The sequence below is a fragment of the Papaver somniferum genome, unplaced genomic scaffold, assembly GCF_003573695.1.
Source record: "Papaver somniferum cultivar HN1 unplaced genomic scaffold, ASM357369v1 unplaced-scaffold_10, whole genome shotgun sequence".
Taxonomy (NCBI): Eukaryota; Viridiplantae; Streptophyta; class Magnoliopsida; order Ranunculales; family Papaveraceae; genus Papaver; species Papaver somniferum.
This window is the reverse complement of record NW_020618825.1, coordinates 12,842,300-12,861,409: the sequence shown is the minus strand read 5'-3', so window position 1 is coordinate 12,861,409 and position 19,110 is coordinate 12,842,300. Positions and strand designations below refer to the sequence as shown.

The 19,110-nt window shown below is 34.0% G+C and overlaps 1 protein-coding gene and 1 pseudogene across 1 annotated transcript; one reads left to right on the top strand and one right to left on the bottom strand.

Annotated features, from left to right (window-relative positions):
• Positions 1–5,953: 5,953 nt before the first annotated feature.
• Positions 5,954–8,706, top strand: LOC113326364 (annotated as a pseudogene).
• Positions 8,707–12,640: 3,934 nt separating this feature from the next.
• Positions 12,641–13,277, bottom strand: LOC113325940 (auxin-responsive protein SAUR78-like). The gene has a single exon (XM_026573769.1). The coding sequence runs from the start codon at positions 13,164–13,166 to the stop codon at positions 12,774–12,776; it is 393 nt and encodes a 130-aa protein (XP_026429554.1). The 5' UTR covers positions 13,167–13,277; the 3' UTR covers positions 12,641–12,773.
• Positions 13,278–19,110: the final 5,833 nt, after the last annotated feature.

Sequence of the window (19,110 nt, the reverse complement as noted above, 5' to 3'; positions counted from 1 at the left end):
GACGCAACATAAGGGTTCTCAGCGTAAGGTTTGGTTAGTAGCAAAAGTTCAAGAAAAATGGGAAAACTATAGAAAAAAAAGTGTTTCAGGGAAGAGTTCGGTTAGTATAAGATTTTTGCGAACAAACGGAACACCTTGGAAGAGTTAGGTTAGTCTAATTTTTTTGCGAACATACCGAACTACACATATATGCAACTAAGAAAGAGTTCGGTTACTAAGACATTTTTTTGAAAAATGCAAATCAACCAATCTCCACATATATCCACTGATAGTAAAGTTCGGTTAAATCCGAACTCAACATAGTGGGAAAAATAACGAAGTTCGGTTATAAAGTTTCAACAAATTTTTTTTTGTAATAACGGTAAAGTTCGGTTCCAAAACAGTCTTACCAAATTTTTGCGAACCAACCAAACTACGCATATATATGCATATATGCAATTAGGCAAGAGTTTGGTTAAATCAAAACTCCAAAATACCAAAGTTCGATTACGAAGCAAAAACAGTTTTGTTTTTGTATCAAAGGTAAAGTTCGGTTACAGATAAGTCTGAACACTTACCGAACTACCAGTTCGGTAACCTAATTTTAACCAAACTGTTCTTCCTTTCAGGAAGTTCTGTTACAAAAATAAGTTTTCTCAAAATTTCTACTAACCGAACAACATACCGTATCTTCCATTTGGAACCCTATTTTGATGATTTCTATTCAATTGAAGCAATCAAAATCAAATTAAAATTAATTGGTTTGTTGGAAAAAACCTGCGGTTAGGTCCATGGCATAATCAGGGTTCCTCTTGCGTCTTTGATGCCCGATTATGACTTCACCTTCCGGCTGCACTTGTTTCTCAATTTCACTTGTGAGATTTGCTAGATGTCCTAATTGGGGACCTTTTCCTGGGAGTATTTTGGTTTGCTTTCGAAGAACCATTCTTATACTTGATTGATTAATCGACGATGAAAATTTTATGAATCGACGATTAATCGATGAAGACGATGTTAAAAAAGGAAGAAGAAGAAGAAAAGAAAAAAAAGTTCTCCCAAAACCTGTTTGTGCGGCTAGGATAGGGTCTAATTTTAATATTTTTGTTATTAGATTAGATTAGGTTAAATTTATATTTTGGTAGTTATTAGCTTAGTTACAATCTTAATTAGGGTTAAGGGAAAATTAGTAAAGTCTACACTTTAGGACATCCCTTATAAGTATAAGGTAGATGGCCTTATAAAAAAATGGTCCTCCCAAAAAAGGCGGGTTTCCAAAAAATCGTTCTATATTATGGGCCATACTTTTTTATTATTACCTCATTTTAAGGTGGGTTTATAAGGAATACCCAATTGGGGATACTTTTATTAATCGGGGGATACAGGAAAAAGACAAAACACATGATTTAAATAGTAAATCAAGACCACCCCCTATCCGGATAATTTATATAATTCATAATCTACCCCTTACTAGTTATGTTTATTGGTTAAATATAATTAGTTAAGTTAATAGATTAGTTCGATAATCATTAGAATAAATCATTATCATTGAATTTGTTGATGCAACAACATCAAATCAAGATGTTTATGATTATGAAGGTTTAGGTGAAGAACCAACCCAGGAAAGTAAACAAGTTGAACATATAAGTGCTCCAATTACTCATATACATGTATTATTAATGTATTGAAATTTGATTTTATTTCCCATTGAATTCGCCATTGTTGCGCCTGAAAAACTTAGTGAAAACATGGTAAAAGTATAAATACTATGCCAGCAGGGATAACACCGCCATGGTATTCATACTTTCACCATGCCGATACACAATATCCCCCAATTATGAAATTGTAAGTTCACTGCCGACATATAAATATCATTATCGAGCATGCCGGCACATGATGCAATATTTTCTATATGTATTTGTCCTAAAATCGGCACGGTACACTTGGAAATCGACCATGACGGCACAAACAAATTTTGGGACATACTTTCAGAGCTATCAAGACATCGGCAAGGTATTCATCTTAAAAACCATGCCTACACAAGATATTGGAATAATATTCATCCTAAAAACCATGTCGGCACAAGATATCGGCATGGTATTCATCCTAGCCATGCCGGTACTAGATATCGGAATGGTATTCATGATGAATACAATATCGGTATTAACTAAAACTGAAAATTTACAGTTACAATTTTTTATTCTTAACATAAACAAATTCTTTTAAAACAAGTCGATGATTAGGTTTCTTTCAAGGAGGTATATTTATATAATAAATTAATCGCCAAAGAATCTTTTGATACAACGATGAAATCGTGTTGAAATCGCTGATGAAGAAAATGAAAATCAAAGAGAGGAACCAGCAGAGAAGGAGAAGAGAAGAAAAGGAAATGAGAAGGAGAAGAAAATAAGTTAAAATACTAAAGGATATTTAGTATTTCTATATCCAAAAATCAACCCTTAGCAGGAAATGTCAGATGGGGATATTAATTCATATCCCCTAATTGTGCGTTCTTTATAAGGGGTGTCTAAAGGGTAGTGCTAATTACTTATATATCCTTAAATGATCTAAATTACTAAAGTGTCCTTACCCTTAAAATCCTAAAATCAAAATTCAAAAACACCTTTAAACTTAAACATATTCTTTTCTTCTCTAGTTTTAAAAACAAAAATCAAAATCGATATTTTTTTTAATTACCATAATCAATCATCGATTTATGAAAACTTGGTCGTTATTTAAATATAGATATAATAGATATAAAATGACTCGCACATGACTAGCCTTTTATGGACCATACATCTCGTTGATAATCCTATCAAGTGACTATATAACAAAAATGTTTGGCATTGACCATAATAGAATGTTTGTCTTCTATACTCACAACTTCAGAGCTTTACACAAGAAAACACACACATATCCTATTATATTTATAATAAGATAAAGGATCAGAGTTAAGAAGCAGAAAAAGATTAAAGTGGTTCGGCACTAACGCCTACGTCCACTGACAAAACTCCAAAGGGGTGAATTATATTATATTATGATCATCAGTAGATACTGGGATAAGATATATTTACACTAGAAGATCCTATTTAGTGATCATAGGATGATTAAACAAACCTAGAGGATAATTACAATGTAATCATCTTGACTGGTAATACATATCTAGCTTGAGAATAGGATCTTGCAAACTGACTTGATCCCCTTTTGTGCACGTGTCTCTTTGTCTGCATGGTTGACTCAGTCCTTCTATGTATGACTACTGATATAATCTACCCCCCTCCAAGTTGGACGCGGGGAGATTGAAGTGTTCAACTTGAACTGTTGTCGAATTAAAGAAGATGATTACAAAATGTATGATCTTTATTATCTTATGCTATCCATCTATAGGGACTTCACAGTCGCTCTTCATATTCATTTAGTTGTCGATCACATCAACACTTGAACAAAAGCGAACTACAGTAATGGATGTAACAAATCCTCAGTGGTTTAATAGCTGGATGCTGAATTTGTTTGGACAACAGTAACAATATACCTTATACAGACCTTTTTGTTTTTCGACGAGTTTGTAATCTGGTATTACAAAAACACATCACCAAGAATTAAGAGGAAATAAAATCACGAGATAGAATTGAAAATATCTCGAAAAAAATGCGATAACATGATCCGAAGGTGGAATCATACAATCAGAATTGATATTTCTTAAAAGAAGAAAAAATATTAGATAGAGTTTCCAGAATGAGAAACCATGTAAAAAAATGACATTCGACATTTCTAACATAAACAACTTTGAAACAAATAGATTTGAGTTTGTCAGTAATGAAGCTGCAAGCACAGAAATACCTATTGCAAGAGGACCACCATTTATAATATCATCTTAGAGATAGAATATAACGGATGAGTACGAAATTAGTGGAGTTGAATTATGGATTCAAAATAAAACCATAATTATTCAAGGATTCGTCATAACTAATCCCGAAGGGGTGTGTATAGATCATGAAAACACACACCTATATAGAAATATTTATAGATAAAAGCTAATACAAATGATAATATACTTTCGCATGAAAAAAAAATTAGAGAAGAAACATCAATTGATAAGATATACTGAACGTATATTTTGAATAAGAAAACGATTTTGGAAATAACATCAATTTCCAATATGGCAACAGATTCAATAAAATCTGCTTGACAACTCAAAGTGACAAATTACTGGGTTTGAATAAGAAAACCAGCACTACACCATTTTTCTTCATTAGTAACTAGATTTCGCAACAACTTTGTCCCTGTTGCGAATTTTTAGTTGCGAATAATTCGTAACAGTTTACTCTCGTTACAAAACTTGCAACTGTTAGATTTTGTTACGATTCGCAACAGATTGGAGTTGTACTCGTGCGACTCGTGAGAGTGGCTTCCTACATTGTAAGCTGACTCGGTTTCAGCTTGTTCAGATGCTCAGTCAGCTTCAAAACTGACCCATATTTAGACTAAAAGTCTAAAAGAAATCTCATTTTTCTTTTCTTCATTGTCTTTTATCTCTCGTTCTCTTCTCTTAGGGTTAACTTCTTCTTCTTTTTTTGAGGTTCCATAATAATCGATCATTATACACACACACTGATGATGATGTCGATAATGATAATCAGTAAGTTTTTTCATTCTGAGAAATAACTTATTAGGGATTAGACTAACAAATCTCAGATTCTGCTTTCTTTTCTAAAATTATGGTTTTGTCATCTCATAAATTTTAGATTTGTAGAGTTGTAATGGGTTTTTGGTATAGTTCATTATTGTTCTATTTTTTGTTTTTAAATTAGGGTTTATTGAAATTCAAATTGATTTTGATTTTATTACAGGAAGAGCTGGGGTTACTATGGAAGTCATGGGATTGGTGCTTGGGGAGTTTGTAGTTGAATATACTATTCATGTGGTTGTTGTTTATGCTATGCCTCAGACACACTTTTTAAAAGGTTATAAATCACGTCTTTTACATTATTTGATTGTCTAAAGTTACTAGATTCAGCCATTACTTTAATCATCATTTTTTTCTCTCTCTGGAGTTTTATTTTAGTAGTTTGAATATGGGAGTATTAAAGTTTGACACTGTACTGCCGAGTAAAAACTTCTCCGCATTGGCGTTTGACTTTGTATCGAGTACGAATTTGAGTATGTTAGAATTTGAAAGTGTTAGTTGTATACGGTTGCATCTCTGTAAACAGAGATGGTTATTAACCCTTGTGTTATGTTCAATGCGTTGTGATAGATGCAATGTTGAAGCACCCTAGAACTTCACTAACTGATAACCATTCTAAAGATTACCTGGAAGGTGATTCTGATCATGAGTCAAAACGAACCAGGACCTTGGATTTTTGATGAGGTATTGATTTTTTGTCAGTTCCATGTGTTCAATTGAGATCATTCACATCCATCACTGTTACTTTGTTTTAATTCATAAATTGTAATTCTTTGGTCTGTTACAATTGATGTTGACATAAAATTATTGAGTTAGTGCATGATAACAATGTGGGCTTTCACTGTCCTGTACCAGTGAGTATTCTTGTTCTTGACCTAGTATTTGTTTATATCTTTGAATAAGTACTTGGTTGAAGACAGAATTTGATGATAATGCATGCTTGGAAATATGATTAAGGAGGCAAAAATTCAAGCAACTGAAGAAAGCTGGGAGGGATAATGATCTGGACGATCATACTGGTTTATATGACAATGATGGAGCAGATACAAGTGGTCATAAGGGAAGAAGTGCCGAGGAAAAGCTCAAGAACAGTTCATTTGATTACAAGGAAGGTAATGTTATCTTATTTGTTTTGGAGAGTTGTATTTTTTCCTTGCATTTTTCTTTCTTTTTTTTTGTTTTCAGCTTGATACCGACTAATCTAAAATGTTATTCAATTTTTTTTCAGCTCAACATATCGAGAATGTTGTTGACGACGAATAAGAAGTAGTTAACTTAGAGGAGGACGAGATGGATGATTTTATTGTGAGCGAAGAGGAATATGATGATCATGGATATCTTACAAGGTATAACCATTGTTCATGGTGTAAAAGATGTTAACGAGCTCTTAATGCTTTGGAAGAAGGGCCTGCTGAAAGACCCAGATCAAAATGAAAGTATTGTTGGTGAAGAAAAAGGAACACATAATCTGAAGTGGCATAAGGTATGTATACGGTCTAGTTTTTAAATATGGTGGTCTAAGTTCTATATGCATACATATTGGGTAACTCTGGACATATATCATGCATATTTGAGATCTCAACTGTTGATATTAGATGAAATATGGTCTATAGTATGTTTCCACTTCCAATTGATGTTGACATTAAATTTTGTAGGGTAACTAGCCTGTCAATATGTTTCACAGATTGTGATGAAGATGCACTGTACTCAGAGCCATGGCATGCTTGTGCCGGTCCGTTAGTTAATCTTCCTCGTGAAGGTGACCTAATTTTCTGTTTTACTCAAGGTCATATTGAACAGGTTATTACTTTGTACTTCAATATTTTTAGTTAAATTTTTCTTCAAAATTCATTTGATTTATAATTTGTCGATAAGAAATTAGTGGAATATCTGATTTATTATGAAATTTAGGTTGAAGCGTCTACGAATCAAGTAGCTGATCAGCAGATGCCGGTTTATGATCTTCCAGCGAAAATCCTTTTTCGAGTAATCAATGTACAATTGAAGGTAAACTCTCAATTCATGACGTGTAATTAGGGTTTTAGGGGGTTTTCTGTAATGGTGCTGATGATTTTCTATTTTTGACTTTTGTGTGTCTTTAGGCTGAGGCAGATACTGATGAGGTATTTGCATAAGTGACTTTGTTGCCAGAGGGAAATGTATGTTTTCTCTCTTTTATTATTAGGTTTTGGTTGAAAGAATTTTCTGAATTAGGAATTTAATTTTATGTGATGTGTTTCTCTTCACTACCAACAGGATGAAAATTTGATGGAGAAGGAAAATGTTCCGCAGTCCTCTCCTCGTCCTCTTGTGCATTCATTTTGTAAGACTTTGACTGCTTTTGGTACAAGCACACATGGGGTTTTTTCTGTTTGAGACGGCATGCAGATTAATGTCTACCTCCACTGGTAAGGATATTATAATGATTGTGTTGTTCCTTTTTATGAGTATTTGTGTTTTGAGAGGCCTTTTGATTTTGTTTTTTTTTTTCGATTTTTTAAAGGATATGAGCCGACAACTTCCTACTCAAGAATTGATTTCCAAGGATTTGCATGGAAATGAATGGAGGTTTCGCCACATCTTTAGGATGCATAATTCCATTCGCATTAGTGGATTTATGTTTGTGCTAGGTTTCAATACAGTTGGATATATTTGATCTTAAGATTATTGACAGTTTTTATTTTTGTACGAGTATTATTGCATGTTGCATTTATGAAAGTGATCTCTCTACTTATCAACATGGTTCTGTTTCCATAGTTAATCATCATCATGAAATGGCCAGGTCAACCTAGAAGGAATCTGCTCCTAAGTGGTTGGAGTGTCTTAGCTCCAAAAGGCTTGTTGCTGGGGATGCATTTATATTTCTAAGGTATCTTATATTTTTGATGACCTCAATTTTATATCTTCAAACGATCTTTGTTTTCTATACGATACAGAGCTAATGTGTTGTTTCCAAAGGTGAAAATGGGTAACTTCGTGTCGGTGTACGCCGTGCAATGCGACAACAGGGTAATATTCTGTCTTCAGTCATATCTAGCCACAACATGCACCTTGGTGTTCTTGCAACCACATGGCATGTTGTCTCGACAGGAACTATGTTCACTGTCTATTACAAACCTAGGTGTGTCGTTTGGATAACACATTTATCCTAAATTATATTTGAGTTAGAGAAATAACAAATAAGTACATTCTACATTTATTTTTGTGTTTACATACTTAATATAGGATATTCCTCCAATCTCTATTATAGGACAAGCCCGAAAGAGTTTATTGTTCCATATGGTCAATATATGGAGTCCGTGAAGAAAACCACTCGATTGGAATGAGATTCAAAATGAGATTCGAAGGAGAAGAATCTCCAGAGCAAAGGTACATTTTTTTGTCTATATACTTACTTATTTCCAGGATGACAGCATACTTCTACCAATCTTCCGTATTTCTAATGCTCATCTATTTTTCATTCACAACAGGTTTACCGTTTACAGGCACTATTGTTGTAACTGGTGATGCTGATCCAAACAGGTGGAATGGATCAAAATGGAGATGCCTCAAGGTAGTATTTAATTTAAATATTCTTTTGGTATTTTGGCTTATTTTTATGATTGTAACAAGATTTAGCACTGAAGATACTTATTCGGTTTCATTTTTTAGGTTGGCTGGGATGAAACTTCTTTCGTTCCTCGTCCTGAACGAGTGTCTCCATGGAAAGTTGAACCTGTTTTGTCTCCCCCTTCATTGAATCCCCTTCCAGTACCCAGGTCAAAGAGGTCGCGCACAAACATGGTGCTTGTGCCCTCATCTCCCGACTCCTCTGTTCTAACAAAAGAAGGTAATGATCATCACAACATCTCTTGATTGTGCATTCATTCTCTAATAGCATTTGAGGTAGTAAATGAATCCACGTTCCTTGGGGTTTGTCCGAAGTCCCTAGACTTTTCACTAATAAATGGGTTGTCAAGGTTCTTGCGAGGTCTGGGATATTTTCAACCTTAAGTGGCACTTTTGGTGAACTTCTGGAGTCAGATATTGATGCTAATTGCTAAGTCTCTTGTGTGTGTGTGTGTGTGTGACTAAGAAAATTTTTTCGGTCTCTAACCTAATCTGTTGAGCATGCGAGAATTTAACTAATAAAGTCACGAGATGGACATTTGTTGACTAGTATTCAGAAATAAAGTGACTACTGAATCTTACTTTATCAAGTAATGGTACCCTATTTTTCATATCTGTGTTGGTCACTATATAGATGGGGTGCAATCATAACACTTTTTCGGAACTTGTTTGAATCATTCTCAAAAACTTGGTTTCGTTGTTGTTGACAAAAACAAAGTTGATGCATCTTTTTAGATGTAATGCTCTCATTTGGTTTGGTTATTTGGAATTGACTATCTTTTTGAATTGTTTTCCATGAATTGGAAAAGGAACATACTGCGGAAGGTGGACAAGCAGCTGCAATCTTTGTGGTCCTCGAAGTCTACAAGTAGTTGGGAGGGAATCTCATATTGATAAAGTATGGATGATTCCTTTGTATAATTGAGAGTTAGGAGGGAATCTCAACTGGAAAATGGACTATAACACTCCCTCCCTGTTCACCCGTATGTTTCTCTACTGAGATTTCTTTATTTGGCTGTTACTTGTCATTGTTTGAAAGCAAAACAATTTAGGAGATAACTCTATGTTTGCTATTAGTTACATCCTTTCTCATTCCTTATAAACTGAAGATCAAACCCATGTATGCCTTCTCTTTTAGAATTGGAAGATTTTTTTGTTCAATAATAAACAATTATGTGGTGCAGAAATTTATGCATGTTTGTTTTGACTCTAAAAGCTGAAGCATTTCAGTGAATTTCCACAGTAATACTTGCTGAAAAAATTGCAAGGAAACTCTGCTTTAAGCTGATTTTGTTACATGGAACACTAAATTTGACTTGGTTTTGACCGGCCAAAACCTGCACTATTTTTTTTATGTTGTAAAAAATTCGCAACTGCAACATGTTGTTGCGACCTCTGGATTTCATAACTGTTCCAAACTGTTGCGACCTCCTAATTTCGCAACTGTTGCGACAATTTTACATTGCAACAGTTTGAAACTATTGCAACCGAAAATTCACAACAGTTTATGAGCGGTTGCGAAAATTTGCAACATCGACTTTCGTAACCGATTGAAACTGTTGCAACCCCACTTTACAACTGAAACATGCTGTTGCTAATCACGAAAAAGGGTGTAGTGCAGAAATATAAAAGATTTCAAAGATATGCAATATATTCCATATATATTCGGAATGAGATCTCCCGATTTGGGAAGATACTTGAAAACTTATCGTTTTCGAGATTTAAATGATGTGAAAGATAACTAAGCAACTAGGATTACCCGTAAGAATATGAACTCCAAAAATGGAATATTAAGTCTATTTTTGAAATAAAAATGGGATCAAGACCATACTGTGTGATTAATCTAATTGCCTGTTAAGGTAACAGTTTAAAGTCCATGAAAATCAATGGATTATAACAGATATGTATCAGATAATTAGCAACCTATTTGCTGATCTTAAAAAGAAGATAATGAGCAACATATTTGTTGATGAAGAGAAACAAAATTCGATAAAAGAGAATTAAATTCTTTGATATGTTGGCTGCCAACATAATTTCAGTCAACAATGACTTAGATAATTAACGGGTTAGCGTATGTGATATGAAATCCAAAAATAAAATCCAGAATATTTGTGAAGATCAATCTTCGAAAATTTGACAATCAGTGATAGTGATAACTTGTTGCTAATGAAGACAAAGTTTGTTCTTTTCGTTTACTCATACTAAACAAATGATGATGAAAAACGAGATAGCAAACACATCTGTGTGATGACATCAAACCAATGAGGTCTGTCATGAGAGAACAAAAATTGGGAAAAAGAAAATCGAAGCGGAAGAAATATTGGTCAAGATTATTTTTTTTGATCTTTCCTGCTTTGTACCATATTAGATTTTTGGTAAGAAAAAAGATCAGAGTTAAGAATAACACAAAGATTAAAGTGGTTTGCCACTAACGCCTACGTCCGCTGAAAAAACCCCAAACGGATGAGTTATATTATGATCATCGGTAGATAAGATGATCCTATTTATAGTTATAATAGGATGATTAAACAAACCTAGAGGATAATTACAATCTAATCATCTTGACTGGTAATACATATCTAGCTTCAGAATAGGATCTTGTAAACTTACTTGATCCCCTTTTGTGTACGTGTCTCTTTGACTGTATGGTTTCCTCAGTCCTTTTACGTATGATAACTTCGCCTATTTATGTACTGCCGATATACTCTAATATATCCTACGAATAATATTGAAGCTTTAATCATTGTAAGAAATCTCATTATTGATTATCTATGAATTATTGATTAGGAGAATCAAAGCTTATTTTAGATCGTGTGATTTTTATAATGGTCTTATTAAGTGAGAAAGGAGGGAAGTATCTCGATTGTTAATGCACCGGCGCTTATAAAGTATAAATTTCTAAGTTGATAGAGAAAAATTGAACTCCCTCCTCAGGCCCAAATTACCTGGTATATTTAGGGGGGATTTAAAAAAAATTAGGGGCAACTAATAAACATAATAGAGTCATCATTATATGTTCCAATTTGCATTAATTAATCAAAGATAAATTCATTATTACGAAAAATATGTGGAATCGGGTGGGTTTGTTTTACGTCTTCTTGTCCTAATTTCTTTTATTTGTCGCTCTAATTCTTTTAGAGTCGCCCATAAAAATCCCAGGAAAATTAGTTGCTTAAACATGATTTTGTGGAAATATTTATGAATGAAATTATCACTGCATAAACCCTCAATCTCCCAAATTATTTATTTAAGATACTACTAGTTTTTGCTTCCTAGTTCTTAGTTCCTTTTTGATAATCATGAAATTTTATGCAAAAATATGGAGATCTTTTGATACATTTTTGTTATAAAGAACGTATTTATGCAATTAAAGTGGGACGGTGGGAGCATGATAAAAAGAAGCCTATTGATGTTATGGGATAATACTCTGTGAAGTATTGTTTGATTTTCGGTTAGGAAAAAATCATAACTTTTTCTCAGAACTTGATTAACAAAATTTAAGATGGTGGTGAATTTTTGAACTTAAATTCTTAATGCAAAAAACCAAAATTACCTGCTTTTGAGTCTTACCCCCAAAAAATGTGGTGAAAAATTGATTTATCATAAAAAATAATTTCACACACAATCCATTCACTCCAAAATAGATAAATAAAAAGAACGACGGGTGGGCTCCCATCTCTTAGATAAGGGTAACACAAGACATTGCGCTTCAATATTACATGTGCACCACATATTATTCTTGTAAAACAATTTCCGTAAAAGCGATCTTTTTCAAAACCTTCTTGATTTCATACTCAATTTTGTTGTTATTGGGATTACCAAACTCCATAACAAGTATAACTAAAAACAATTGTTCAACTGTATGTAATTTTATAACTCCTATAACAGCTAGCATTGCTCAGATGTGCTTGTCATATCCGATCATTAGGCAAATATATGCCCGCCTAGTTTTGCTTGAGTCAATACATAGTCTTTTTTTTTCACATATTTAAAACAACATAGAATTATAAATACACACGAACGGGAAATTCATATTTACAAATTGGAAAAGCAAAAACATTATTTCACTACCACTAATAAATAATCTAAAGATAATACTACCTCCATTTAGAAAAAAAAAAGGTCAATATCATATATAAATTACACAAAAACCAGCTTATTATTTTAAAATGGAGAGAGTACAAAATTAGAAAAATAAATGATTTTCATATATGTAAATATAAATTTCTTTTAATTTGACAGAACAAGGATTTAACATTAATACCAAAACCCTATAGTGCCCCCTTTGAACTAAGCAAAGATTATGTATATTGGGATATTTAAACCCGCAAGCTAATCTTAATCCTCTCTACATTTCATTTTCCTACATGTTCTTAATTAAACCTCAAATAATAAAAATAAAATTTACAAACTTCTTTTTTATAATGTGTATCACTGCAAATACACAAAAACTCATCTTCATGAATCAATCACCATTGATCATCAAGATCATGATGATTAATTAACAAGCATAGAAATCAACAAATTCATCAAGAGATTCAGGCTGAGGGTCAGCATTTTGCAGCATCCACAGTAAATGCTCAAACAAAACCACTTCACAACCAACTGTAAAAGAATCTGACCCACTTGAACGGTCCACTAGCTCTTTAACTAACGGATTCTCAATAATTTCCGAACTAATAAGATAACGGCGTCTTGATTTTCCAACGTAAACTGGGTGAAGATCACCTTCTCCTTGAGCCATATACATTTGATGTTGATCATCGGATGATGATGAAGATATTGAAGATGATAGTGATGAGTTATGTGCTATTGAGCTTCCGTTTGATGATCTTTTGCCAAATGATTGCCATTTCTTCATTACCGATTTCAGCTTTGTTAATCCTTTTGCCATTTTTGTAAAAAAGAAGTGAACTACAGAAGAAATGGGCTTCTAGAGAGAGAATAACGGAGTTGCAGAAAAGGGCTTTTAGAGAGAGAGAGATAGAGAGTTGCAAAGATTGTGATGGTGGTGAGGAAGAAAGGAGAAGGAAGGTTCATATATATAAGAGGAGGAGGAGAAGGAGTGATGAGTAAATAAGGTGAAAGATGTGGGGACTAATTTTAATATGTTAAATTAAGTGGGGCTTTAATATGTTAAATTACGTGGGGCCCAATGGAAATTTTGTTGTATTTTGGTGTTTTTGGATGGGTCGCACTAAAAAAAGCTAGAGCCGCAGCAGCAAACGGGAAAGGGAGGTTGCAACTTGGAATGGCAAAAACCAGCTGCGATTTTATTTGTTCCATAAAAGCCCTCCGTTATTCTAAGTTTTTTTTTATTTTTTGATAACAAAGGAACCTAATTATTAATAGAAATTCAAGGTTACATTGGGTTTAAAATGAAAAATTAGAGAATATAAAGTAACAAGAACATGTCATACAAGTACAATACCGAAAAATCCGTCAAGAGAAAGAGAAGGATTAACGGAACATGACGAATACAAGCATGAATAAGAACCGATTAAATCGGTAGAAGAATGGTTATTCACGGAATTCAATCCCAACCATTTAGTGTGTTTCTCTTCTTCATAAAGAAATGCTCCTAAAGTTGGAGTGATTTGCCCAAATCTCTTAAAACTTGTGATAAAAATTCCATCGTCAAGAATATCATTGTTGAAGATTCCGTCGCCGGATAATCTAAGGATGAAGATTCCGTCGTCGGAGACAAAAATTATGAAGATCTCGTCGTTGGAATGCATCTCAAGTGATTTTAACACCCATAGTAACCAAGAACGACCATTAAAATCGAGATAAAACTCTCTAATAGAGAAGAAAAAAACACCATAAAGGTGCACAAAACTTATCAAATGATAAGAGATAAACATAAGTAAACCTAGCTATAACAAAGACCTAGTTAAAAACAAGTAAAGAAGGTGAAAATCCCACTCAGATCCGTACCAAAACGGACTAGATCTGAGCATGTTATGTTTTCCGGTAGAAGTTTTTTTTTCTTCTTCCGTGGAGTCGTTGAGAGAGGAGAGAGAGAATTTTTTATATATGATTTTCACTATCTCTAAGTTGGAAATTTGGTTTTTGCAACAAAACAAAAAAAAAATCTCAATTTGCAGTTTCTGGGAAATATTTTGATTTGTCAATTGGGGAAATAACTTGGAGAAAAAATTGACACTAGAGAAAACCACAAGACTAAATTTGAAAAATAATAGACAGACATCATATATAATTTTCTTTTTTTTGGATCATGATAATCATCTCAACCGTCAATAAATTTCGAGACTCCGAGGCATATGGATAATAGTCACACATTGAATTGCGAGCAATGCAACTGGCCAAAGATTATAAGATGAGATCTGGGATTGGAAGAAACACTATTGTTATTGTTGGCTCGATTAATAACGATCAAATTGTGTACATATACGTGATACTCGATGGTTTCAAACTGTATAATGTTAAAACTACTAGTCTAAAAGTATATCTTCACTGTATTATTATGCACTTGCCTATGTAATAGCATGCAAGGGTTTTGCACGGACCGCCATTTTAAACAAGCTAAAAGCCATGCAAACATATGACAGTTGGTCCCCCGCGCCCCGGAGAAAACTGCGAGTCCCATTTTTGGTGAATATTTGTGTCTACACGGTTTTTACATAGTACATTTTGAATGGTCCGTGCAGAATTTTTGGATAGCATGACCCAGAAATACTGAAATATACTTCAAATACTGATACAAGTAGAGGTGTAAATTGGAACGGGCCAGCACGTTTTTGGCACATCACAACACGTTAAATTCGAACACAGCATGTGACCGGCCCAGCACGGGCACAACATGTTTGTTTAATGTGTTGTGCTGCGCCAGACAAATAGGCACAACGGCACAACACAACACGCGAAGAAAGCACGCCACATCATGCGTAAAATACTACACAATACATCACATTTGATGCATATTTCACAAAAAAAAATCATTGTTTTGCCAATTTATGACATTTTATTTCCGTTATGGTAATTTATTTCTATAATAATATATGTACTAACTAAAATATCTCAAAAATATTTATTTTGGAGAACATAAAATAAGTGTGCTAGCACAGCCCAGCACGGCACAACACGTTTATTTTTCTGGCACAACACAACACGACACGCCATTTAGCACAACACGTCTAAATCTTTGACACAGTCCAACCCAGCCCACAGCACGCTAAGCACGTGACTTCATGGGCTGGGCTGTACCGGGCTGGCACGTTTTACACCTCTAGATACAAGTAAGAGAGATAATTTTCTTGAGCTCAAAGTAACGTTTATTTTTCTAGTGAGGAAACGACAGCATTTTGAGTAACTTGGTTAATAACGTCATGTAACTAATGCCTGCAGTAGCAACTTGTGTTCTTTATTGTCTGATCAATTTTGTTTGTATGATGATCAATGATATTTCATGCATGCATATACACTTAACTACACTGACAGTTGGTTACTTAATATGCCTGCAACTATATAAACTAGTAGGATTCAAGGAAAGGAATGGGGTTTTCTGTTTTCTACTTATTCAAGTGGAAAATTTCTAGTATGCATGACATATGTACACTTAATTATTAACATGCACTACCTACTATACTGTGTGTATAGTGAAGATAGGGTCACTCACACTCTGTCAAATAATTCACTTTTCAAACTTCCATATACTGTGTGATGCAATAGTTTGAAGGACGTTCTGTTAAAGTTATTACATTGACATTGCATTGATGGTAAAGAATAGTCTCACACTGTATGTATATATGGGTTAGTCTAAGATCACCGAGCTAATAAGTCTTGAGCAATTCTATGTTTGTAAGTCGTTTTGTATTGGCCCCGACGGACTTCAATATGGTATCAAAACAGGTAATTTATGATGACAAATCTACTATGACCGCATTTGGATTGTGCCACCCAATTAAAATGTGGTGTATGTATGGTTCAAATATGAGTATAGAACTTGATGTTCTTTTCTGTTATGATGATTCCACATAAATAAACTCGAGAATGAATTCGAGTTTAATAAACTTGTCATCAACAACACAGTAAATCCAAAAAACCAACTTCAACTTATCATCAACAACACTGTAAAACCACAGATATCGTCTCAAATGTACCCACTCTCTTGCAAATTGCACAACAAACAACCCAACAACAACTATACATTCATGACACACAACAGTAATGTACGTGCATGGGTTGCTGCTGCTGCTAGTTAAGTAACAGCTGAAAACCTTCTTTCTGACTTATTGAACATGCCTACTACAAACCCTAGTTAGCAATTCGTAGTTCGACATACGTACGGAACGGCATACGTACGTGTATTATTCGGATTTGTAAAAATCAAGTTCGGTCAAAAATCCGGTCAACGGTTTGTGAGTCGGGAATAAATCGGAACGGCATACGTACGTGTATAATTCGTTTTAGAGTTGTTGATTCGCTACACAAAATTCGGCACACATAAATAACATATTAATAAGTATTTATATCATAAAAGACTAATTTTTGTATAAGTCTAGGGATTTAAAGATGGAAAAAATGTTGATGAATGAAATATATATGGACTAATGATATTATAAGAAATATATATGACAAATATAACAAAAACTAACAGCTGGAACGGTGGTCTGGCATGCTCCTTTCGGAGCATTGGGACTCAAGTTCGATCCACATCATTCTTTTCTTTTTTAGTGAATTGACCGAGTCTAGTTCTTACCGATTCGAACGGGCGAACTATTCGGATACGCAAATAATTAGCTCATATCACACGCGTATTAGGTTCGGAGTTAGGTTTTCGCCGAATTGCTAACTAGGCTACAAACGACCTACTTGTCCTCTTAAAATGCCAACAAGTAAGAAAAGGAAACCATAACAACAAAACAAAAATAACCTAACAAAATTGTATTTTTTTTTTCTTCTTCAAAAAGATAAAATAATTTATCATGGATGAAGCCAGTGAAAGGGACAGACATGTGAACAAGTTTTGTGATCGTAATAATTTTTCTATTTTTATTTTATAAGTTAAAAGTGCGGCGGATATATTCACCTAACTGACGGCAACCACCATGAAATATTGATATTCTAAATTCATGAAGAAACAAAAATGGGAAAAATATTAATTAACTTGATTGTAAGTTTACGTGATAGTTAATGTATATTAGCAGTAATCAGACTCTGTAAACTCGCCGTGTCGCTCCTTAAACTCCGAGTTAATGTTTTTCTCACTATTTCTTTTTTGTTTGGATAAAGATGCAAGCTTCACATAATTCTTCGTAAAATTCTGATTCGAGGTCAGGAGCGCTTACAGGGCTGACTCGGAGTATCCAAAGGTGCCAACAATTTCAAACAGGCTACCCGACATCCAAACCACTTTTTCTCACCACTTGATCCCAGGACGATAATTCATTTTTCGCCAAAGCGAGAAATTGGAATATTATTTTGTTTAGCCTTAACCGAAACTCCAACAGAAACAATACAAACTAGTATTCGGAAAAACAACACCATCAACAAATGTGATAATAAGCTACAAAATGGTTTTGTTAGTTAATTAACGACAAAATTGTACGTATTCCCCAAAATTAAGGTCACCTAATTATATATCGTTGTTTATTTTTTCAAAATTTCAATAGAGTTAAGAAACAAAGTAAACTAAACATTTTATGATTAAAGTAAAGAAATGAAAAGAGCATCAACGTTAGTTTCGAGTAAGTCATAGTTAGTATTAATATGAAGTAGTTATCAAAATTCTTCCACGTCTTAATCAAAATGACAGGCCTTGAAACTAATGTGTAATTGGCTTTTCAAAATATACCTGTTAAGGTTGTCGTGAATCTTAACAAAACTGAAGTTTAGGATCTTAGAATTGGATCGAGGAGGATCTTGCATACCCGGATCAATCTTCTGCACATCATCCCAATGTCTAGTTTGTAAGGTCGCATGTTGCATGAATTGTTTTCCATTTCGAAACACTAGATACCTACAAATTTGCCGTTCTAAACTCTTAGACGAGTATTCACCTCAACAAATTGTCCGATCTATATTTCTATAAGAACATTGGCAACAAGAATACCTGCGAGAAGTGATTTCTCCGGTTGCACCTAATAAAATTATTATAATTAGCTCTTGACAGCCATGCACATTTGAGAGGGTGCTCTAATGCAACACTAGAGGGCTGTAATTACATGTAGCTCTAAACCTAGTTAAGTTAACACTATGTTTTCTGTTTTGTAGTTTAGCTTAGGGTTGATTCCATTAAGGAGAATCCCTAATGGAGGAGCTAGTCATGACTCATTGGCCTAGGGATGAAGAATTTATGTACTACTAGACGTCAAGAATCTGTCTTCAAAACTCATAGGAGAGCTACCTGCCTTGCACAAAATCTCTGATTACAAGATATGTAGGGGCTTGGAAACATGTGCTTAGATGGTGAAAATCAAAACTGAGAATCCCTTTGAAAGATTTTCTTAGGGTTCAGCACCATGTGATTCAATGACATCAGTCTCTGTAGATTATTTTGTCAGACAGGTGATCATAGCTAGATAGATATCATAAATCTCTTCGACTAATTAATTCATCAATAATTAATTTTGATGCTTTCTTAGTATACTAAATTAACGAAAAACTGATAATATGTATACGACAAATAAATCATAACGAATCATGGCTGTTAGATCACTCAGATGGCATCTCCTGTTAGTCTCGGTATCCCATTGTGTATATATATATACTAGGTGTTATCCCATGCGTTGCACGTGCCTAGATATTTTGTAGAGAAAAATATGTTTTGGTGCTAGTATATTAATATGTTTCGGTGCTAGTATATCAGTGAACTT